Source organism: Staurois parvus, unplaced genomic scaffold (genome assembly GCF_062004578.1).
Source record: "Staurois parvus isolate SC_StPar_1 unplaced genomic scaffold, SC_StPar_1.0 ptg003642l, whole genome shotgun sequence".
Lineage (NCBI taxonomy): Eukaryota > Metazoa > Chordata > Amphibia > Anura > Ranidae > Staurois > Staurois parvus.
The window spans coordinates 124322-142124 of NW_028321438.1; the positions used below are offsets into that span (position 1 = coordinate 124322).

The following is a 17803-nucleotide window of genomic DNA, read 5'->3' on the forward strand; positions in this document are numbered from 1 at the left end:
GGTACAGAGGGCGTGTCTATAGGTGTCGGGGGATTAGGGGTACAGAGGGCGTGTCTATAGGTGTTGGGGATTAGGGGCGCAGTACCTGTCCGGTACCTCTTGCTGTCGGGGTCCCCATCCCTGTCTGGGTGACCATTATGGCCAAGCTGTGACCAGTAGAATAGAAGGGGATCCTCCGATGTCACGGGGGGGGTGTCCTTCTCATTGGGGGGACCCCCAGATATTGATTATTTCTAGATAGCGCATCATCTTCTGCCATAGTAAACCCCTCCCACATCTCTTTCCTCCCTCAGGCCCCGCCTCCGCGGATCATAGAACGTGTCGAGCTGCCGCAGTGGTTTGTGAAGTGTTCCTCCTTCAAGGACGAATGTGCGCTGCGATTCCGGCACTTCTCTGCCGCAGAACAAACCGCAAGTATGAAACGTTCTAGATTTCTGATCTCCAGATGTATGGGAGGTGCTAGAACCGTCACTGTGCCCCTCCCCCATCCCCCCTGCCGTCATAGGGTCCACAGACATGGGGGGGCCCGTCCATAGACTCACCCTAGGGACACATTCCTGACACCTCACAGTATGCAGCAAGTGTACCATTGGCCAGAAAAGCTCCAATCACATGTCACCTAAACAGAAGCATTTCCTCAGTCTCCCCTCCCCCAGTGATCAGACTGTACACTGTAACTTTGTAGAAGGGGGAGGAGGCATTTCCTCAGTCTCCCCTCCCCCAGGGATCACACTGTACACTGTAACTTTGTAGAAGGGGGAGGAGGCATTTCCTCAGTCTCCCCTCCCCCAGTGATCAGACTGTACATTGTAACTTTGTAGAAGGGGGAGGAGGCATTTCCTCAGTCTCCTCCCCCAGTGATCAGACTGTACATTGTAACTTTGTAGAAGGGGGAGGAGGCATTTCCTCAGTCTCCCCTCCCCCAGTGATCAGACTGTACATTGTAACTTTTAGAAGGGGGAGGAGGCATTTCCTCAGTCTCCTCCCCCAGTGATCAGACTGTACATTGTAAGTTTGTAGAAGGGGGCTGATCTGTGTCCGACATTTGTGAACACCGCCCAGAACTGGCCAGGTATCAGGATTTCCAGGATTGTGTCATCTATGTATCGGCATCTCAGTTTGGGAAGTGGATGGTGACTCTGGATGATGCCGGAACAGAGATGGTGCCGTCCTTCTGGAGAGGAATGCAGCAGAGGACCCATCAGGCCCATACTGTGATCTGAGAGGTGATGACTTCCTGGACGTGGTACAAGGACACCGAATGCCACGTCCGATGCCACGTCCGATGCCACGTCCGATGCCACATCCGCCCCTTCAGGGACCTGCATTGGTTTGATGTTTTCTTGGTTCTGATTGGTTTATCTTTCTCTTGCTTGCATGGTTTCCATGGTTTCCCAGGAGACTGCAGAGACCCCCTTGGTGATCTTATGGCGGGCTTCCTGTCCAGCAATGCCTCTCCGCAGTGTACAGAATGGGAAGGACCCCCTCCCCCCCACAGGGCGCTGATTACCAAGCTGCTGAGGAAGAGAGGCTCTCAGGGAGGTAAGTGCGGCGGCTCAGTGACCGCATTATTCTCTGGTTGTCAGATGGGCGGTAATGTGGAATATTTGTGTCCGAGATTAGTCAGGAAATCTTCTGTATTTTCCATGTTTTCTTCTGACATTTCCGATGTTTACAGACCTCAGTAGCTTCAACTAAACCTCTGACCAGAAACAGGAACAAAGTGAGGACCAATTCAGAGGCGGGCTACCATGTGGGCTACCATGCAGGCTATCATGCGGGCTACCATGTGGGCTACCATGCGGGCTATCATGTGGGCTATCATGCGGGCTATCATGTGGGCTACCATGCGGGCTACCATGTGGGCTATCATGTGGGCTACCATGCAGGCTACCATGCAGGCTACCATGCAGGCTACCATGCGGGCTACCATGCGGGCTATCATGTGGGCTACCATGCAGGCTATCATTTGGGCTACCATGCGGGCTATCATGTGGGCTATCATGTGGGCTACCATGCAGGCTATCATGTGGGCTATCATGCAGGCTACCATGCAGGCTATCATGTGGGCTATCATGCAGGCTACCATGCAGGCTATCATGTGGGCTACCATGCATTGTGCCAACACGCTCGTTACTGCAGCACCATGGTACAACAATGGATGGGGGATGGTAAATCAGGGAGCTTAGCCATGAAGTTGGGAAAAGTCCATTTCCAGTGAAACTACACGGCTCCACCAATGAGAGGAGGACTCTGAGAACCCATCAGACCCCAATGGGGAGGAGTCTCCTGCTGGATCTCTATACTGACATGGACGGGGGATGGGTGAGGAATGTAAGGACGCCCCATCATTGGATGGAAATGATCGCCCTACAGAGGACTGAATTCACAGACACCCCGAAAATCAAAGTGAAGAAATTATGCAGCAGGAGAGTCATGTTGGTGAAATGTCATTGCAGCAACTCAGAATGGCCCTCAGTAGCCTATGTGGCCCCCACGTGCTTGTATGCATGCCTGACAATGTCGGGGGAGGGTCCTAATGAGACCACGGATGGTGTCCTGGGGGATTTCCTCCCAGATCTGGACCAGGACATCACTGAGCTCCTGGACAGTCTGAGGTGCAACTTGGCGGCGTCGGATGGACCGCAACATGACATCCCAGAGGGGTTCTATTGGATTTAGGTCAGCTCCTGCACCAGGAGGAACCCAGGACCCACTGCACCAGGAGGAACCCAGGACCCACTGCACCAGGTCTGTGCGTCCCTCCATGGATATGCCCCCCCAGACCATCACTGACCCACCACCAAGGCGGTCATGCTGAACCATGTTACAGGCAGCAGAACATTCTCCACGGCTTCTCCAGACCCTTTCACGTGTCACATGTGCTCAGGGGGAACCTGCTCTCATCTGTGAAAAGCACAGGGTGCCAGTGGTGGACCTGCCAATTCTGGGGTTCAATGGCAAATGCCAATCCAGCCCTATGGTGCCGGGCAGTGAGCACAGGGCCCACTAGAGGACGTCGGACCCTCAGGCCACCCTCATGAAGTCTGTTTCTGATTGGTCAGAGACATTCCCACCAGGGGCCTGCTGGAGGTCATTTTGTAGGGCTCTGACAGGGCTCATCCTGGACAAAGGTGCAGATACCGGTCCTGCTGATGGGTGAAGGACCTTCTACGGCCCTGTCCAGCTCTCCTAGAGGAACTGCCTGTCTCCTGGAATCTCCTCTCGTACTCTCGTCTCCCGGAATCTCCTCTGTGCTCTCATCTCCCGGAATCTCCTCCATGCTCTTGTCTCCTGGAATCTCCTCCATGCTCTTGTCTCCTGGAATCACCTCCATGCTCTCATCTCCCGGAATCTCCTCCATGCTCTTGTCTCCTGGAATCTCCTCCATGCTCTTGTCTCCTGGAATCACCTCCATGCTCTCATCTCCCGGAATCTCCTCCATGCTCTTGTCTCCTGGAATCTCCTCCATGCTCTTGTCTCCTGGAATCACCTCCATGCTCTTGTCTCCCGGAATCTCCTCCATGCTCTCGTCTCCCGGAATCTCCTCCGTGCTCTCGTCTCCCGGAATCTCCTCCGTGCTCTCATCTCCCGGAATCTCCTCCGTGCTCTCGTCTCCTGGAACCTCCTCCGTGCTCTTGTCTCCTGGAATCTCCTCCGTGCTCTTGTCTCCTGGAACCTCCTCCGTGCTCTTGTCTCCTGGAATCTCCTCCGTGCTCTCGTCTCCCGGAATCTCCTCCGTGCTCTCGTCTCCTGGAATCTCCTCCGTGCTCTCATCTCCCGGAATCTCCTCCGTGCTCATGTCTCCTGGAATCTCCTCCGTGCTCTCATCTCCTGGAATCTCCTCCGTGCTCTCGTCTCCCGGAATCTCCTCCGTGCTCTCATCTCCTGGAACCTCCTCCGTGCTCTCATCTCCCGGAATCTCCTCCGTGCTCTTGTCTCCTGGAACCTCCTCCGTGCTCTTGTCTCCTGGAATCTCCTCCGTGCTCTTGAGACTGTGCTGGGAGACACAGCAAACCTTCTGGCAATGTCAGGTATTGATGTGCCATCCTGGAGGAGTTGGACTGCCTGTGTGACCTCTGTAGGGTCCAGGTATGGCCTCCATGCTACCAGTAGTGACACTGACCCAAGCCAAATGCAGAACCAGTGAGAGAGTCAGGGAAGATGAGGAGGGAAAAATGTCAGTGGCCTCCACCTGTAAAACCATTCCTGTTTTGGGGGTTGTCTCATTGTTGCCCATCTAGTGCCCTTGTTGGTGATTTCATGAACACCAAAGCAGCTGAAACTGATTACCATCCCCCTCTGGTACTTACCTGACCAGATCCATATCCCAGGAGAGAAAATCGACTTCATGCGACTCGGATCACAAAGTCTGCCTTTCATGTTTTGGAGCTGTGTGTGTGTGTATATATATATTCCTCTGTATACTGTGTGTATATATATTCCTCTGTATACTGTGTATATATATATTCCTCTGTATACTGTGTGTATATATATTCCTCTGTATACTGTGTGTATATATATATTCCTCTGTATACTGTGTATATATATGTTCCTCTGTATACTGTGTATATATATATTCCTCTGTATACTGTATATATATATTCCTCTGTATACTGTGTGTATATATATATTCCTCTGTATACTGTGTGTATATATATTCCTCTGTATACTGTGTATATATATGTTCCTCTGTATACTGTGTATATATATGTTCCTCTGTATACTGTGTGTATATATATTCCTCTGTATACTGTGTATATATATTCCTCTGTATACTGTGTATATATATGTTCCTCTGTATACTGTGTGTGTATATGTTCCTCTGTATACTGTGTGTATATATATGTTCCTCTGTATACTGTGTGTATATATATGTTCCTCTGTATACTGTGTGTGTATATATGTTCCTCTGTATACTGTGTGTATATATATATTCCTCTGTATACTGTGTATATATGTTCCTCTGTATACTGTGTGTGTATATGTTCCTCTGTATACTGTGTGTGTATATGTTCCTCTGTATACTGTGTATATATATTCCTCTGTATACTGTGTATATATATGTTCCTCTGTATACTGTGTGTATATATATTCCTCTGTATACTGTGTATATATGTTCCTCTGTATACTGTGTATATATATTCCTCTGTATACTGTGTATATATATGTTCCTCTGTATACTGTGTGTATATATATTCCTCTGTATACTGTGTATATATATGTTCCTCTGTATACTGTGTATATATATATTCCTCTGTATACTGTGTATATATATGTTCCTCTGTATACTGTGTGTATATATATTCCTCTGTATACTGTGTGTATATATGTTCCTCTGTATACTGTGTGTATATATATTCCTCTGTATACTGTGTGTATATATATTCCTCTGTATACTGTGTATATATATATTCCTCTGTATACTGTGTGTATATATATTCCTCTGTATACTGTGTATATATATATTCCTCTGTATACTGTGTATATATATTCCTCTGTATACTGTGTATATATATATTCCTCTGTATACTGTGTGTATATATATTCCTCTGTATACTGTGTGTATATATATATTCCTCTGTATACTGTGTGTATATGTTCCTCTGTATACTGTGTGTATATATATATTCCTCTGTATACTGTGTGTATATGTTCCTCTGTATACTGTGTGTATATATATTCCTCTGTATACTGTGTATATATGTTCCTCTGTATACTGTGTGTGTATATGTTCCTCTGTATACTGTGTGTGTATATGTTCCTCTGTATACTGTGTGTATATATATGTTCCTCTGTATACTGTGTGTATATATATTCCTCTGTATACTGTGTATATATGTTCCTCTGTATACTGTGTATATATATTCCTCTGTATACTGTGTATATATATGTTCCTCTGTATACTGTGTGTATATATATTCCTCTGTATACTGTGTGTATATATATTCCTCTGTATACTGTGTATATATATTCCTCTGTATACTGTGTATATATATATTCCTCTGTATACTGTGTATATATATATTCCTCTGTATACTGTGTATATATATATTCCTCTGTATACTGTGTGTATATATATATTCCTCTGTATACTGTGTGTATATATATATTCCTCTGTATACTGTGTATATATATATTCCTCTGTATACTGTGTATATATATATTCCTCTGTATACTGTGTATATATATATATTCCTCTGTATACTGTGTGTATATATATATATTCCTCTGTATACTGTGTATATATATATTCCTCTGTATACTGTGTATATATATATATTCCTCTGTATACTGTGTGTATATATATATATTCCTCTGTATACTGTGTGTATATATATATTCCTCTGTATACTGTGTGTATATATATTCCTCTGTATACTGTGTGTATATATATATTCCTCTGTATACTGTGTGTATATATATATTCCTCTGTATACTGTGTGTATATATATTCCTCTGTATACTGTGTGTATATATATTCCTCTGTATACTGTGTATATATATATATTCCTCTGTATACTGTGTATATATATATTCCTCTGTATACTGTGTGTATATATTCCTCTGTATACTGTGTATATATATGTTCCTCTGTATACTGTGTGTATATATATGTTCCTCTGTATACTGTGTGTATATATATTCCTCTGTATACTGTGTATATATATATTCCTCTGTATACTGTGTATATATTCCTCTGTATACTGTGTATATATATATTCCTCTGTATACTGTGTGTATATTCCTCTGTATACTGTGTGTATATATATTCCTCTGTATACTGTGTGTATATGTTCCTCTGTATAATGTGTGTATATATATATTCCTCTGTATACTGTGTGTATATTCCTCTGTATACTGTGTGTATATATATTCCTCTGTATACTGTGTGTATATGTTCCTCTGTATACTGTGTATATATATTCCTCTGTATACTGTGTGTATATATATTCCTCTGTATACTGTGTGTATATGTTCCTCTGTATACTGTGTGTATATATTCCTCTGTATACTGTGTGTATATATTCCTCTGTATACTGTGTGTATATATTCCTCTGTATACTGTGTATATATATATTCCTCTGTATACTGTGTGTATATATATTCCTCTGTATACTGTGTATATATATTCCTCTGTATACTGTGTGTATATATGTTCCTCTGTATACTGTGTGTGTATATATTCCTCTGTATACTGTGTATATATATATTCCTCTGTATACTGTGTGTATATATTCCTCTGTATACTGTGTATATATATTCCTCTGTATACTGTGTGTATATATATTCCTCTGTATACTGTGTGTATATATTCCTCTGTATACTGTGTATATATATATTCCTCTGTATACTGTGTGTATATATTCCTCTGTATACTGTGTGTATATATTCCTCTGTATACTGTGTGTATATATTCCTCTGTATACTGTGTGTGTGTATATATGTTCCTCTGTATACTGTGTGTATATATATATATGTTCCTCTGTATACTGTGTGTATATATATATATATTCCTCTGTATACTGTGTATATATATACACCTCTGTATATGGAGTGTATATCAGAGAGGGGCACAGGGGCTGATGAAGTATATAGGGGGCATCTGGTAGTGTCAGCTCCTAGATACGGATTCCTCTCTGGGGAACGACTTTGCCATAAAAACAACCAATCAGAACATCTATTTTACAGTTGAGTTTGGTGGACTGCTGCAAGATACAATGTGATTGGATGAGAGGAGGCGCTGTAATTGCACAGCTCATCATTCTCTTTTCTTCAGGTCACACGGACTTCACAGGTGAGCTCTTTGGACGAGCTCTGCACCAGATGTACCTGAGAAGAGTCCTGGCTCCCGATGGTCTGTCCCGGATCCAGAAGTCTATGCCGCTTCTCCTACAAGCCGGCTGCCTGGGGTACCGTCCCGCACTCTTCCTGGCGTCTGTCCTCTTCCAAACCGGCCTGGGAGTGAGGAGAGACCAAGACAAGGTACGTGGTGAGAAGAGTCACATGACTGAACAGCCGCACATGGAAACGTATTGATCATGCGGTTCCCCTGCGGATGTGTGTTGCAGAAGATGCGCCTATTCCTTGCATGACATGCGGGTACAGCGACCCATAGAAATGAATGGCCTGCCGTTACCCCACAACCACCGGCCGCACGGCTCGCATTAATGAGAAACGGGCCTTAGTCTGTGCGGCATAGAAATCGGAGCTCTCCCCGCGGTATAGAAGTCGGAGCTCTCCCCGCGGTATAGAAGTCGGAGCTCTCCCCGCGGTATAGAAGTCGGAGCTCTCCCCGCGGTATAGAAGTCAGAGCTCTCCCCGCGGTATAGAAGTCAGAGCTCTCCCCGCAGGAACAGAAGTCGGCGCTCTCCCCACGGTATAGAAGTCAGAGCTCTCCCCGCAGGAACAGAAGTCGGCGCTCTCCCCGCGGTATAGAAGTCGGAGCTCTCCCCGCAGGAACAGAAGTCGGCGCTCTCCCCACGGTATAGAAGTCAGAGCTCTCCCCGCAGGAACAGAAGTCGGCGCTCTCCCCGCGGTATAGAAGTCGGCGCTCTCCCCGCGGCATAGAAGTCGGCTCTCTCCCCGCGGCATAGAAATCGGAGCTCTCCCCGCGGTATAGAAGTCAGAGCTCTCCCCGCAGGAACAGAAGTCGGCGCTCTCCCCGCGGTATAGAAGTTGGAGCTCTCCCCGCAGGAACAGAAGTCGGCGCTCTCCCCGCGGTATAGAAGTCGGAGCTCTCCCCGCGGCACAGAAGTCGGAGCTCTCCCCGTGGTATAGAAGTCGGAGCTCTCCCCGCAGGAACAGAAGTCGGCGCTCTCCCCGCGGTATAGAAGTCGGAGCTCTCCCCGCGGCATAGAAGTCGGAGCTCTCCCCGCAGGAACAGAAGTCGGCGCTCTCCCCACGGTATAGAAGTCGGAGCTCTCCCCGCAGGAACAGAAGTCGGCGCTCTCCCCGCGGTATAGAAGTCGGAGCTCTCCCCGCAGGAACAGAAGTCGGTGCTCTCCCCGCGGTATAGAAGTCGGAGCTCTCCCCGCAGGAACAGAAGTCGGCGCTCTCCCCACGGTATAGAAGTCGGAGCTCTCCCCGCAGGAACAGAAGTCGGCGCTCTCCCCGCGGTATAGAAGTCGGAGCTCTCCCCGCAGGAACAGAAGTCGGCGCTCTCCCCGCGGCATAGAAGTCGGAGCTCTCCCCGCAGGAACAGAAGTCGGCGCTCTCCCCACGGTATAGAAGTCGGAGCTCTCCCCGCAGGAACAGAAGTCGGCGCTCTCCCCGCGGTATAGAAGTCGGAGCTCTCCCCGCAGGAACAGAAGTCGGAGCTCTCCCCGCAGGAACAGAAGTCGGCGCTCTCCCCACGGTATAGAAGTCGGAGCTCTCCCCGCAGGAACAGAAGTCGGCGCTCTCCCCGCGGTATAGAAGTCGGAGCTCTCCCCGCAGGAACAGAAGTCGGCGCTCTCCCCGCGGTATAGAAGTCGGAGCTCTCCCCGCGGCATAGAAGTCGGAGCTCTCCCCGCGGCACAGAAGTCGGAGCTCTCCCCGCGGCACAGAAGTCAGCGCTCTCCCCGTGGCGTATAAGTCGGCTCTCTTTCCGCGGCACAGAAGTCGGCGCTCTCCCCGCAGCATAGAAGTCGGCTCTCTCCCCGCGGCGTAGAAGTTGGCACTCTCCCCGTGGCAAAGAAGTCGGCTCTCTCCCCGTGGCGTAGAAGTCGGCTCTCTCCCCGTGGCGTAAAAGTTGGCACTCTCCCCGCGGCGTAGAAGTCGGCGCTCTCCCCGCGGCGTAGAAGTCGGCGCTCTCCCCGTGGCAAAGAAGTCGGCTCTCTCCCCGTGGCGTAGAAGTCGGCTCTCTCCCCGCGGCGTAGAAGTCGGAGCTCTCCCCGCAGCATAGAATTCAGAGCTCTCCCTGCGGCATAGAAGTCGGCATTCTCCCTGTGGCGTAGAATTCCGCGCGCACTCCCCGCTGCATAGAAGTCGGCGCTCTCCCTGTGCCGTAGAATTCAGCGCGCTCTTCCCGCAGCATAGAAGTCAAAGCTCTCCCTGCAGCATAGAAGTCGGCGCTCTCCCCGCAGCATAGAAGTCAAAGCTCTCCCTACAGCATAGAAGTCGGGGTTTTCCCTGTGGCAAAGAATTCGGCATGCTCTCCCCGCAGCAGACAAGTCAGGGAAGCGGCTCTCACAGGACACACGGGGCGGATCAGAAACAACGAAGTTCCATGAAGGAAATACAAATATTGGATGAAAATATCAGAAATCACACAGATATAAATCCTCTTCCGCCAATAATAGACAACGATGTCATTGGGGGGATTCCCCTTCACTTCCTGTCCCATCGCCAAAACAGGAAGTGAGAGAAACTTCCTCCCCCCAGGTCACCAGAACCAGTGTCCCCATTGAAAGATTTCCTTCTATTCTTGTTCTGGGGACAAGCCAACATTTGGGATTTTCTTTACTCTCAATTATAACGGTCACCGGGGACACATAGTGAGAAGGAATCTCCCCACCGGGGACACAGAGGGGGGGAATCTCCCTAACGGAGACACAGAGGGGGGGAATCTCCCTAACGGAGACACAGAGGGGGGGAATCTCCCTACCGGGGACACAGAGGGGGGGAATCTCCCCACCGGGGACACAGGGGGGAATCTCTCTACCGGGGACACAGAGGAGGAATCTCCCCACCGGGGACACAGAGGGGGGGGAATCTCCCTACCGGGGACACAGAGGGGGGGGAATCTCCCTACCGGAGACACAGAGGGAGGGAATCTCCCTACCGGGGACACAGAGGGGAAATCTCTCTATCGGGGACACAGAAGGGGGGGGATCTCTCTACCGGGGACACAGAGAGGGGGAATCTCCCCACCGGGGAAACATAGAGAGGGTTTTCTCCCTACGGGGGCACAGAGGGGGAATCTCCCTACCAGAGACACAGAGGGGGAATCTACCGAGGACACAGAGAGGGGGAATCTTCCTACCGGGAACAAAGAGAGGGGGAATCTCCCCAACAGGGATACAGAGAGAGGGGGAATCTCACTAACATGGACACATAGAGAGGGGGACTCTCACCAATGGGGGACACAGAGGGGGAATCTCCTTACTGGGGACACAGGGAGAGGGAATCTCTACTGGGGACACAGAGGTAGAATCTCCCCACCGGGGACACAGAAAAGGGGACTCTCTCTACCGGGGAAACAGAGAGGGGGAATCTCCCTACCGGGGACACAGAGGGGGAATCTCCCCACCAGGGACACACACAGCAAGAACACCTGACATCATGTGGGTCTGTCTCTCTTCAGGCCTTGAAGTTCAGCCTTCTCTCGGCTCAGGAAGACGATCGTCTCGCCCAGCTGTCTCTGGGACACAAACACCACATGGGAGTGGATGGCTACCCACTAGACTACGACCTGTCCTATGGCTACTACGCCAACATCGCCCAGCAGACCATGACTGACCGCGTGACACCCGGCAAACATCAGGTGTTGTATGATCCCCTCCCTGGAGGACAACTCCACCCAGAAGCAGAACGTGGACATGTATGAGCACCACGTGTGAACAGCCGCCTGGTATGGAGCGTTTGTAGAGCTTTCAGCCAGCTTGGTATGGAGCGTTTGTAGAGCCGGCTTGGTATGGAGCGTTTGTAGAGCCAGCTTGGTATGGAGCGTTTGTAGAGCCAGCTTGGTATGGAGTGTTTGTAGAGCTTTCAGCCAGCTTGGTATGGAGCGTTTGTAGAGCCAGCTTGGTATGGAACGTTTGTAGAGCCAGCTTGGTATGGAATGTTTGTAGAGCTTTCAGCCAGCTTGGTATGGAGCGTTTGTAGAGCCGGCTTGGTATGGAGCGTTTGTAGAGCCAGCTTGGTATGGAACGTTTGTAGAGCCGGCTTGGTATGGAACGTTTGTAGAGCCAGCTTGGTATGGAATGTTTGTAGAGCTTTCAGCCAGCTTGGTATGGAGCGTTTGTAGAGCCGGCTTGGTATGGAGCGTTTGTAGAGCCAGCTTGGTATGGAATGTTTGTAGAGCCAGCTTGGTATGGAGTGTTTGTAGAGCCAGCTTGGTATGGAGCGTTTGTAGAGCTTTCAGCCAGCTTGGTATGGAGCGTTTGTAGAGCTTTCAGCCAGCTTGATATGGAACGTTTGTAGAGCCGGCTTGGTATGGAGCGTTTGTAGAGCCGGCTTGGTATGGAGCGTTTGTAGAGCCAGCTTGGTATGGAACGTTTGTAGAGCCAGCTTGGTATGGAATGTTTGTAGAGCTTTCAGCCAGCTTGGTATGGAGCGTTTGTAGAGCCGGCTTGGTATGGAGCGTTTGTAGAGCCAGCTTGCTATGGAGCGTTTGTAGAGCCAGCTTGGTATGGAATGTTTGTAGAGCTTTCAGCCAGCTTGCTATGGAGCGTTTGTAGAGCCGGCTTGGTATGGAGTGTTTGTAGAGCCAGCTTGGTATGGAGCGTTTGTAGAGCTTTCAGCCAGCTTGGTATGGAGCGTTTATAGAGCCGGCTTGGTATGGAGCGTTTGTAGAGCCAGCTTGGTATGGAATGTTTGTAGAGCTTTCAGCCAGCTTGGTATGGAGCGTTTGTAGAGCCGGCTTGGTATGGAGCGTTTGTAGAGCCAGCTTGGTATGGAGCGTTTGTAGAGCCAGCTTGCTATGGAGCGTTTGTAGAGCCAGCTTGGTATGGAACGTTTGTAGAGCCAGCTTGCTATGGAGCGTTTGTAGAGTCAGCTTGGTATGGAATGTTTGTAGAGCTTTCAGCCAGCTTGCTATGGAGCGTTTGTAGAGCCAGCTTGGTATGGAGTGTTTGTAGAGCTTTCAGCCAGCTTGCTATGGAGCGTTTGTAGAGCCAGCTTGGTATGGAGTGTTTGTAGAGCCAGCTTGGTATGGAGCGTTTGTAGAGCTTTCAGCCAGCTTGGTATGGAGCGTTTGTAGAGCCAGCTTGGTATGGAACGTTTGTAGAGCCAGCTTGGTATGGAACGTTTGTAGAGCCAGCTTGGTATGGAATGTTTGTAGAGCTTTCAGCCAGCTTGGTATGGAGCGTTTGTAGAGCCAGCTTGGTATGGAGCGTTTGTAGAGCCAGCTTGGTATGGAACGTTTGTAGAGCCAGCTTGGTATGGAATGTTTGTAGAGCTTTCAGCCAGCTTGCTATGGAGCATTTGTAGAGCCAGCTTGGTATGGAGTGTTTGTAGAGCCAGCTTGGTATGGAGCGTTTGTAGAGCTTTCAGCCAGCTTGGTATGGAGCGTTTGTAGAGCTTTCAGCCACCTTGGTATGGAGCGTTTGCAGAACCAGCTTGGCTGAAGGGCTCCTTTACGCTCGCTTTACCATCTGAAGCACAATCCGTGGTCAGATCACTCTTCAGACAGGAGGTGTATCATTGTATATTAACCCTAGAATGACCGGATAATCACATCGCAGTGTGGTTGCAGCGTGGCACCATTCACATGAGCACGACATGGGGTAGAATTGCTGCCACGGCTGTGAAGCATCTCACCCCCACCATGTGTACACCTCCGGCTGATGCCTCGGCAGTGACAGGGGGAGTGGCTAGTGAGGGGTTGGATAAAACAGTTGCTCAACCATTGCGTTTTACTGCCCCTCAAACGTAAGTGTAAATGAGCCCTTAAAATACCATTCAGCTCTGGTCTGTAAATGTTGGACACAGATAATGGGAGTGCTGATTGTCACTTTCAATGGCTACTAGCAGACCTCAGCACTCCTTGAAGCTTGTGTGTCGGGACAGTCAGCCCCCCATCAGGACTGATGGAGAACATTTCCAGACCGGAGCTGAAGGCTGACAGAAATCTGCGGAAAGATTCATAAAAGTCAACTGTTCACACTTCTCCCATACAAGCCGAAACGGGTGACACCGGCCTGAAAGGGGGAGTCAGATATTGCCGAATAATACCTCTCAGGGGAATCAGCAGTGAGATCTCCTCACATGGATGGTGGGAACCCCTCATAATGGGCACTGGGATGGTGGGAATCCCTCATAATGGGCACAGTGGGGGTACAGACCCGGGAACTCGGCACAGGGATGGTGGGAACCCCTCATAATGGGCACAGCGGGTGTACAGACCCGGGAACTCAGCACAGGGATGGTGGGAACCCCTCATAATGGGCACAGCGGGTGTACAGACCCGGGAACTCAGCACAGGGATGGTGGGAACCCCTCATAATGGGCACAGCGGGTGTACAGACCCGGGAACTCAGCACAGGGATGGTGGGAACCCCTCATAATGGGCACAGCGGGTGTACAGACCCGGGAACTCAGCACAGGGATGGTGGGAACCCCTCATAATGGGCACAGCGGGGGTACAGACCCGGGAACTCAGCACAGGGATGGTGGGAACCCCTCATAATGGGCACAGCGGGGGTACAGACCCGGGAGGTCACCTGGAGGGAGTATAGATGGATGTTCCTCCATATTTGGCAATCTGTGTAGCTGATTGCTGTCTCTCCCGGTTCCTCCTTCCAGTCCTACGTAGAACACGTCCGTCTGACTGATGAGAACGTCCTGAAGCAGCAAACGAAGGAGAATGATGACCTGTTCATGTGGCTGAGATTCCAGGCCAAGCAAGGAGTGTCCTCTGCCCAGGTACTGATCTCTGTATGTATGGACTCTGCACAGTCCCACTTCTCCTGTCCCGGATGCCGGGTGGAATTCTCGGTATCTTCTGTCCCGGATGCCGGGTGTCATTCTCGGTATCTCCTGTCCCGGATGCCGGGTGTCATTCTCGGTATCTCCTGTCCCGGATGCCGGGTGTCATTCTCGGTATCTCCTGTCCCGGATGCCGGGTGTCATTCTCGGTATCTCCTGTCCCGGATGCCGGGTGTCATTCTCGGTATCTCCTGTCCCGGATGCCGGGTGTCATTCTCGGTATCTCCTGTCCCGGATGCCGGGTGTCATTCTCGGTATCTCCTGTCCCGGATGCCGGGTGTCATTCTCGGTATCTCCTGTCCCGGATGCCGGGTGTCATTCTCGGTATCTCCTGTCCCGGATGCCGGGTGGAATTCTCGGTATCTCCTGTCCCGGATGCCGGGTGGAATTCTCGGTATCTCCTGTCCCGGATGCCGGGTGGAATTCTCGGTATCTCCTGTCCCGGATGCCGGGTGTCATTCTCGGTATCTCCTGTCCCGGATGCCGGGTGTCATTCTCGGTATCTCCTGTCCCGGATGCCGGGTGGAATTCTCGGTATCTCCTGTCCCGGATGCCGGGTGGAATTCTCTGTATCTGTCGGCTGTCCTGGTGATCCCAGCAGGTAGGAAGTTGTATGATTGATAGTGACAGTTCTCTCCTGCAGGATGTTTGCACACAGTGGCAGTAGCGCAGTACAATCATTCATCCATGTTTCTTCTCCAGCATGCTGTCAGCCGGATGCTCTTCTGGGGTCAGCAGGGAATTTCCTCCAATCCGGAAGTCGCTGTGAAGTTCTATGAAAAGGGGGCGATGCAGCAGAGGGACCCCGTTATGATGTATGACTATGGAGTCGTCCTATTACGGGTGAGTGCGACCTTCATTCCTGCCAATCAGGGGGTCCATACAATGGGGGGGGGGATCTCTGTGCTGAGGGGTCCCCTGTCCCCCCAAATAGGCCAGAGCTATATACATGTATAATAATAGTGTGTGACTGCGGGGGAGGGGACATTAGAGTGTAAGCTCCTGTGTACAGAGACTGATGGGACTGTGGGGGAGGGGACATTAGAGTGTAAGCTCCTGTGTACAGAGACTGATGGGACTGCGGGGGAGGGGACATTAGAGTGTAAGCTCCTCTGTACAGAGACTGATGGGACTGTGGGGGAGGGGACATTAGAGTGTAAGCTCCTCTGATACAGAGACTGATGTGACTGTGGGGGAGGGGACATTAGAGTGTAAGCTCCTCTGGTACAGAGACTGATGGGACTGCGGGGGAGGGGACATTAGAGTGTAAGCTCCTCTGATACAGAGACTGATGGGACTGTGGGGGAGGGGACATTAGAGTGTAAGCTCCTCTGGTACAGAGACTGATGTGACTGTGGGGGAGGGGACATTAGAGTGTCAGCTCCTCTGGTACAGAGACTGATGGGACTGCGGGGGAGGGGACATTAGAGTGTAAGCTCCTCTGGTACAGAGACTGATGGGACTGTGGGGGAGGGGACATTAGAGTGTAAGCTCCTCTGGTACAGAGACTGATGTGACTGTGGGGGAGGGGACATTAGAGTGTAAATTTTTTGTTTATTAAAATCTTGCAAACAAAAAACATCATAAAAATCCTATTTCCATAAATACAGAATAAAATATATATAATTAAACAAAACCAGCTACTTCAGCAAAATAACAAATCCTGACGTCACCTAAACACCCCTCAGGCTAAGAAACGATTAAACATTCATCCCACACATTGATCCCACGCATTGATCCCACACACTGATCCCACACACTGATCCCACACACTGATCCCACACATTGATCCCACACATTCATCCCATACATTCATCCCATACATTCATCCCACACATTCATCCCATACATTCATCCCACACATTCATCCCATACATCGATCCCACACATTCATCCCATACATTGATCCCACACATCGATCCCACACATTGATCCCACACACTGATCCCACACATTGATCCCACACATCAATCCCATGCATGTCGCATTTCTTCAAAAATCTGATGTTACAAAATCTAGGGGACGTGAAAGGACAGAAAGAGAAGCCACGCCCCCAGAGACTGACAGACAGCAGCTACGGGGACCTGACATTCCTCCACGCCTTTGTCCAGGCTCCCGGCCGCCACCTGTCCTTCTCAAGACCCCGAATCTTCCCAACCTCACCCAGAATGTTGTTCACCACCACCTCGACAGGAAGGACTTTTTTGCGAATGGAAACCTGACACCGTGCATTCCACGTGTGGTAACGGACTACTAAGCTAACTAGAAAAAGTGTCTCAAAATCAAAATCCCGGTGAGTCTGAAAGGCTCCGTAAGACCACTCCGCGTAACTCAAGCGGGAAAGGAAAGGGATCCCCAGAGCCCCACCCACCCGCTTGTAGACTTCTATATTGAAGGGGCACTGAAGCAAGAAATGGTCCATCGTCTCCTCCACCCCACCGCACTCCACTCTTGGACAACCACGGTTCTCCGCAGAGCGATGCTTCAGGTTGCCCTTCACATAGAGTCTGCCATGGAACGAGAGCCAGGCCAAATCCCGAAACTTTAAAGGGATTCTCTCCAGATTCATCAAACGCAGACCCTCCCTCATAACCGGGCCTGGGCAATCCCTCAAGGCCAATGGCTCGCTAAAGGCAGATTCAACAACCCTCCTCTCCAGGGCCTTCCTAGGAAGAGATTTAATTTCCTCCGCCGTCACTCGCCATTGCCGAAGCATTTTCAGACACGGGGCAACATAAGCCGGGAGCTTACCATGTTGGACCCTCAGGCTTCTCACTGGCCCACCATTCTCCCAGCTCCGTAGAAAAGGCCTAAACCAGGACTGAAAAATACCAACCCACCCAGGCGGTTCCTCTGCCAGCATGCTACCAAAATTATGTTTCAAAAACATCAGAGAAAAGAAAACCACCGGGTTGACCATACCTAGGCCACCCATCCGCCTGGGAAGGTAGGTTACAGACCTCTTAATGAGGTTCAGTTTGTGCCCCCATAACAGCTGGAAGAAACAACTGTAGATCCTCGCATAGAGAGACACTGGAACACAGACAAAGCTGACATACAGAAATACCGGGATCAGGGAAGTTTTAATCAGGTCAATCCTTTCCCTGTAAGAGAGTTTCCAATCCTTCCAGCTGGCCACCTTGGCATCGGCATCTTGTAGCCTGCTTACCCA

The 17803-nt window shown here is 50.0% G+C and overlaps 1 protein-coding gene across 1 annotated transcript in view; it reads left to right on the forward strand.

Moving 5' to 3' along the window:
* Positions 1 to 17803, forward strand: part of LOC149427584 (protein sel-1 homolog 3-like) — a 154023-nt gene that overhangs the window by 61130 nt on the left and 75090 nt on the right. Inside the window, exons 8-13 of the mRNA XM_089667878.1 lie at positions 294 to 414; positions 1399 to 1542; positions 7781 to 7986; positions 11288 to 11467; positions 14449 to 14568; positions 15334 to 15474. Of these exons, the coding sequence (XP_089524004.1) occupies positions 294 to 414; positions 1399 to 1542; positions 7781 to 7986; positions 11288 to 11467; positions 14449 to 14568; positions 15334 to 15474 (912 nt within the window). The remainder of the gene's footprint in view (positions 1 to 293; positions 415 to 1398; positions 1543 to 7780; positions 7987 to 11287; positions 11468 to 14448; positions 14569 to 15333; positions 15475 to 17803) is intronic.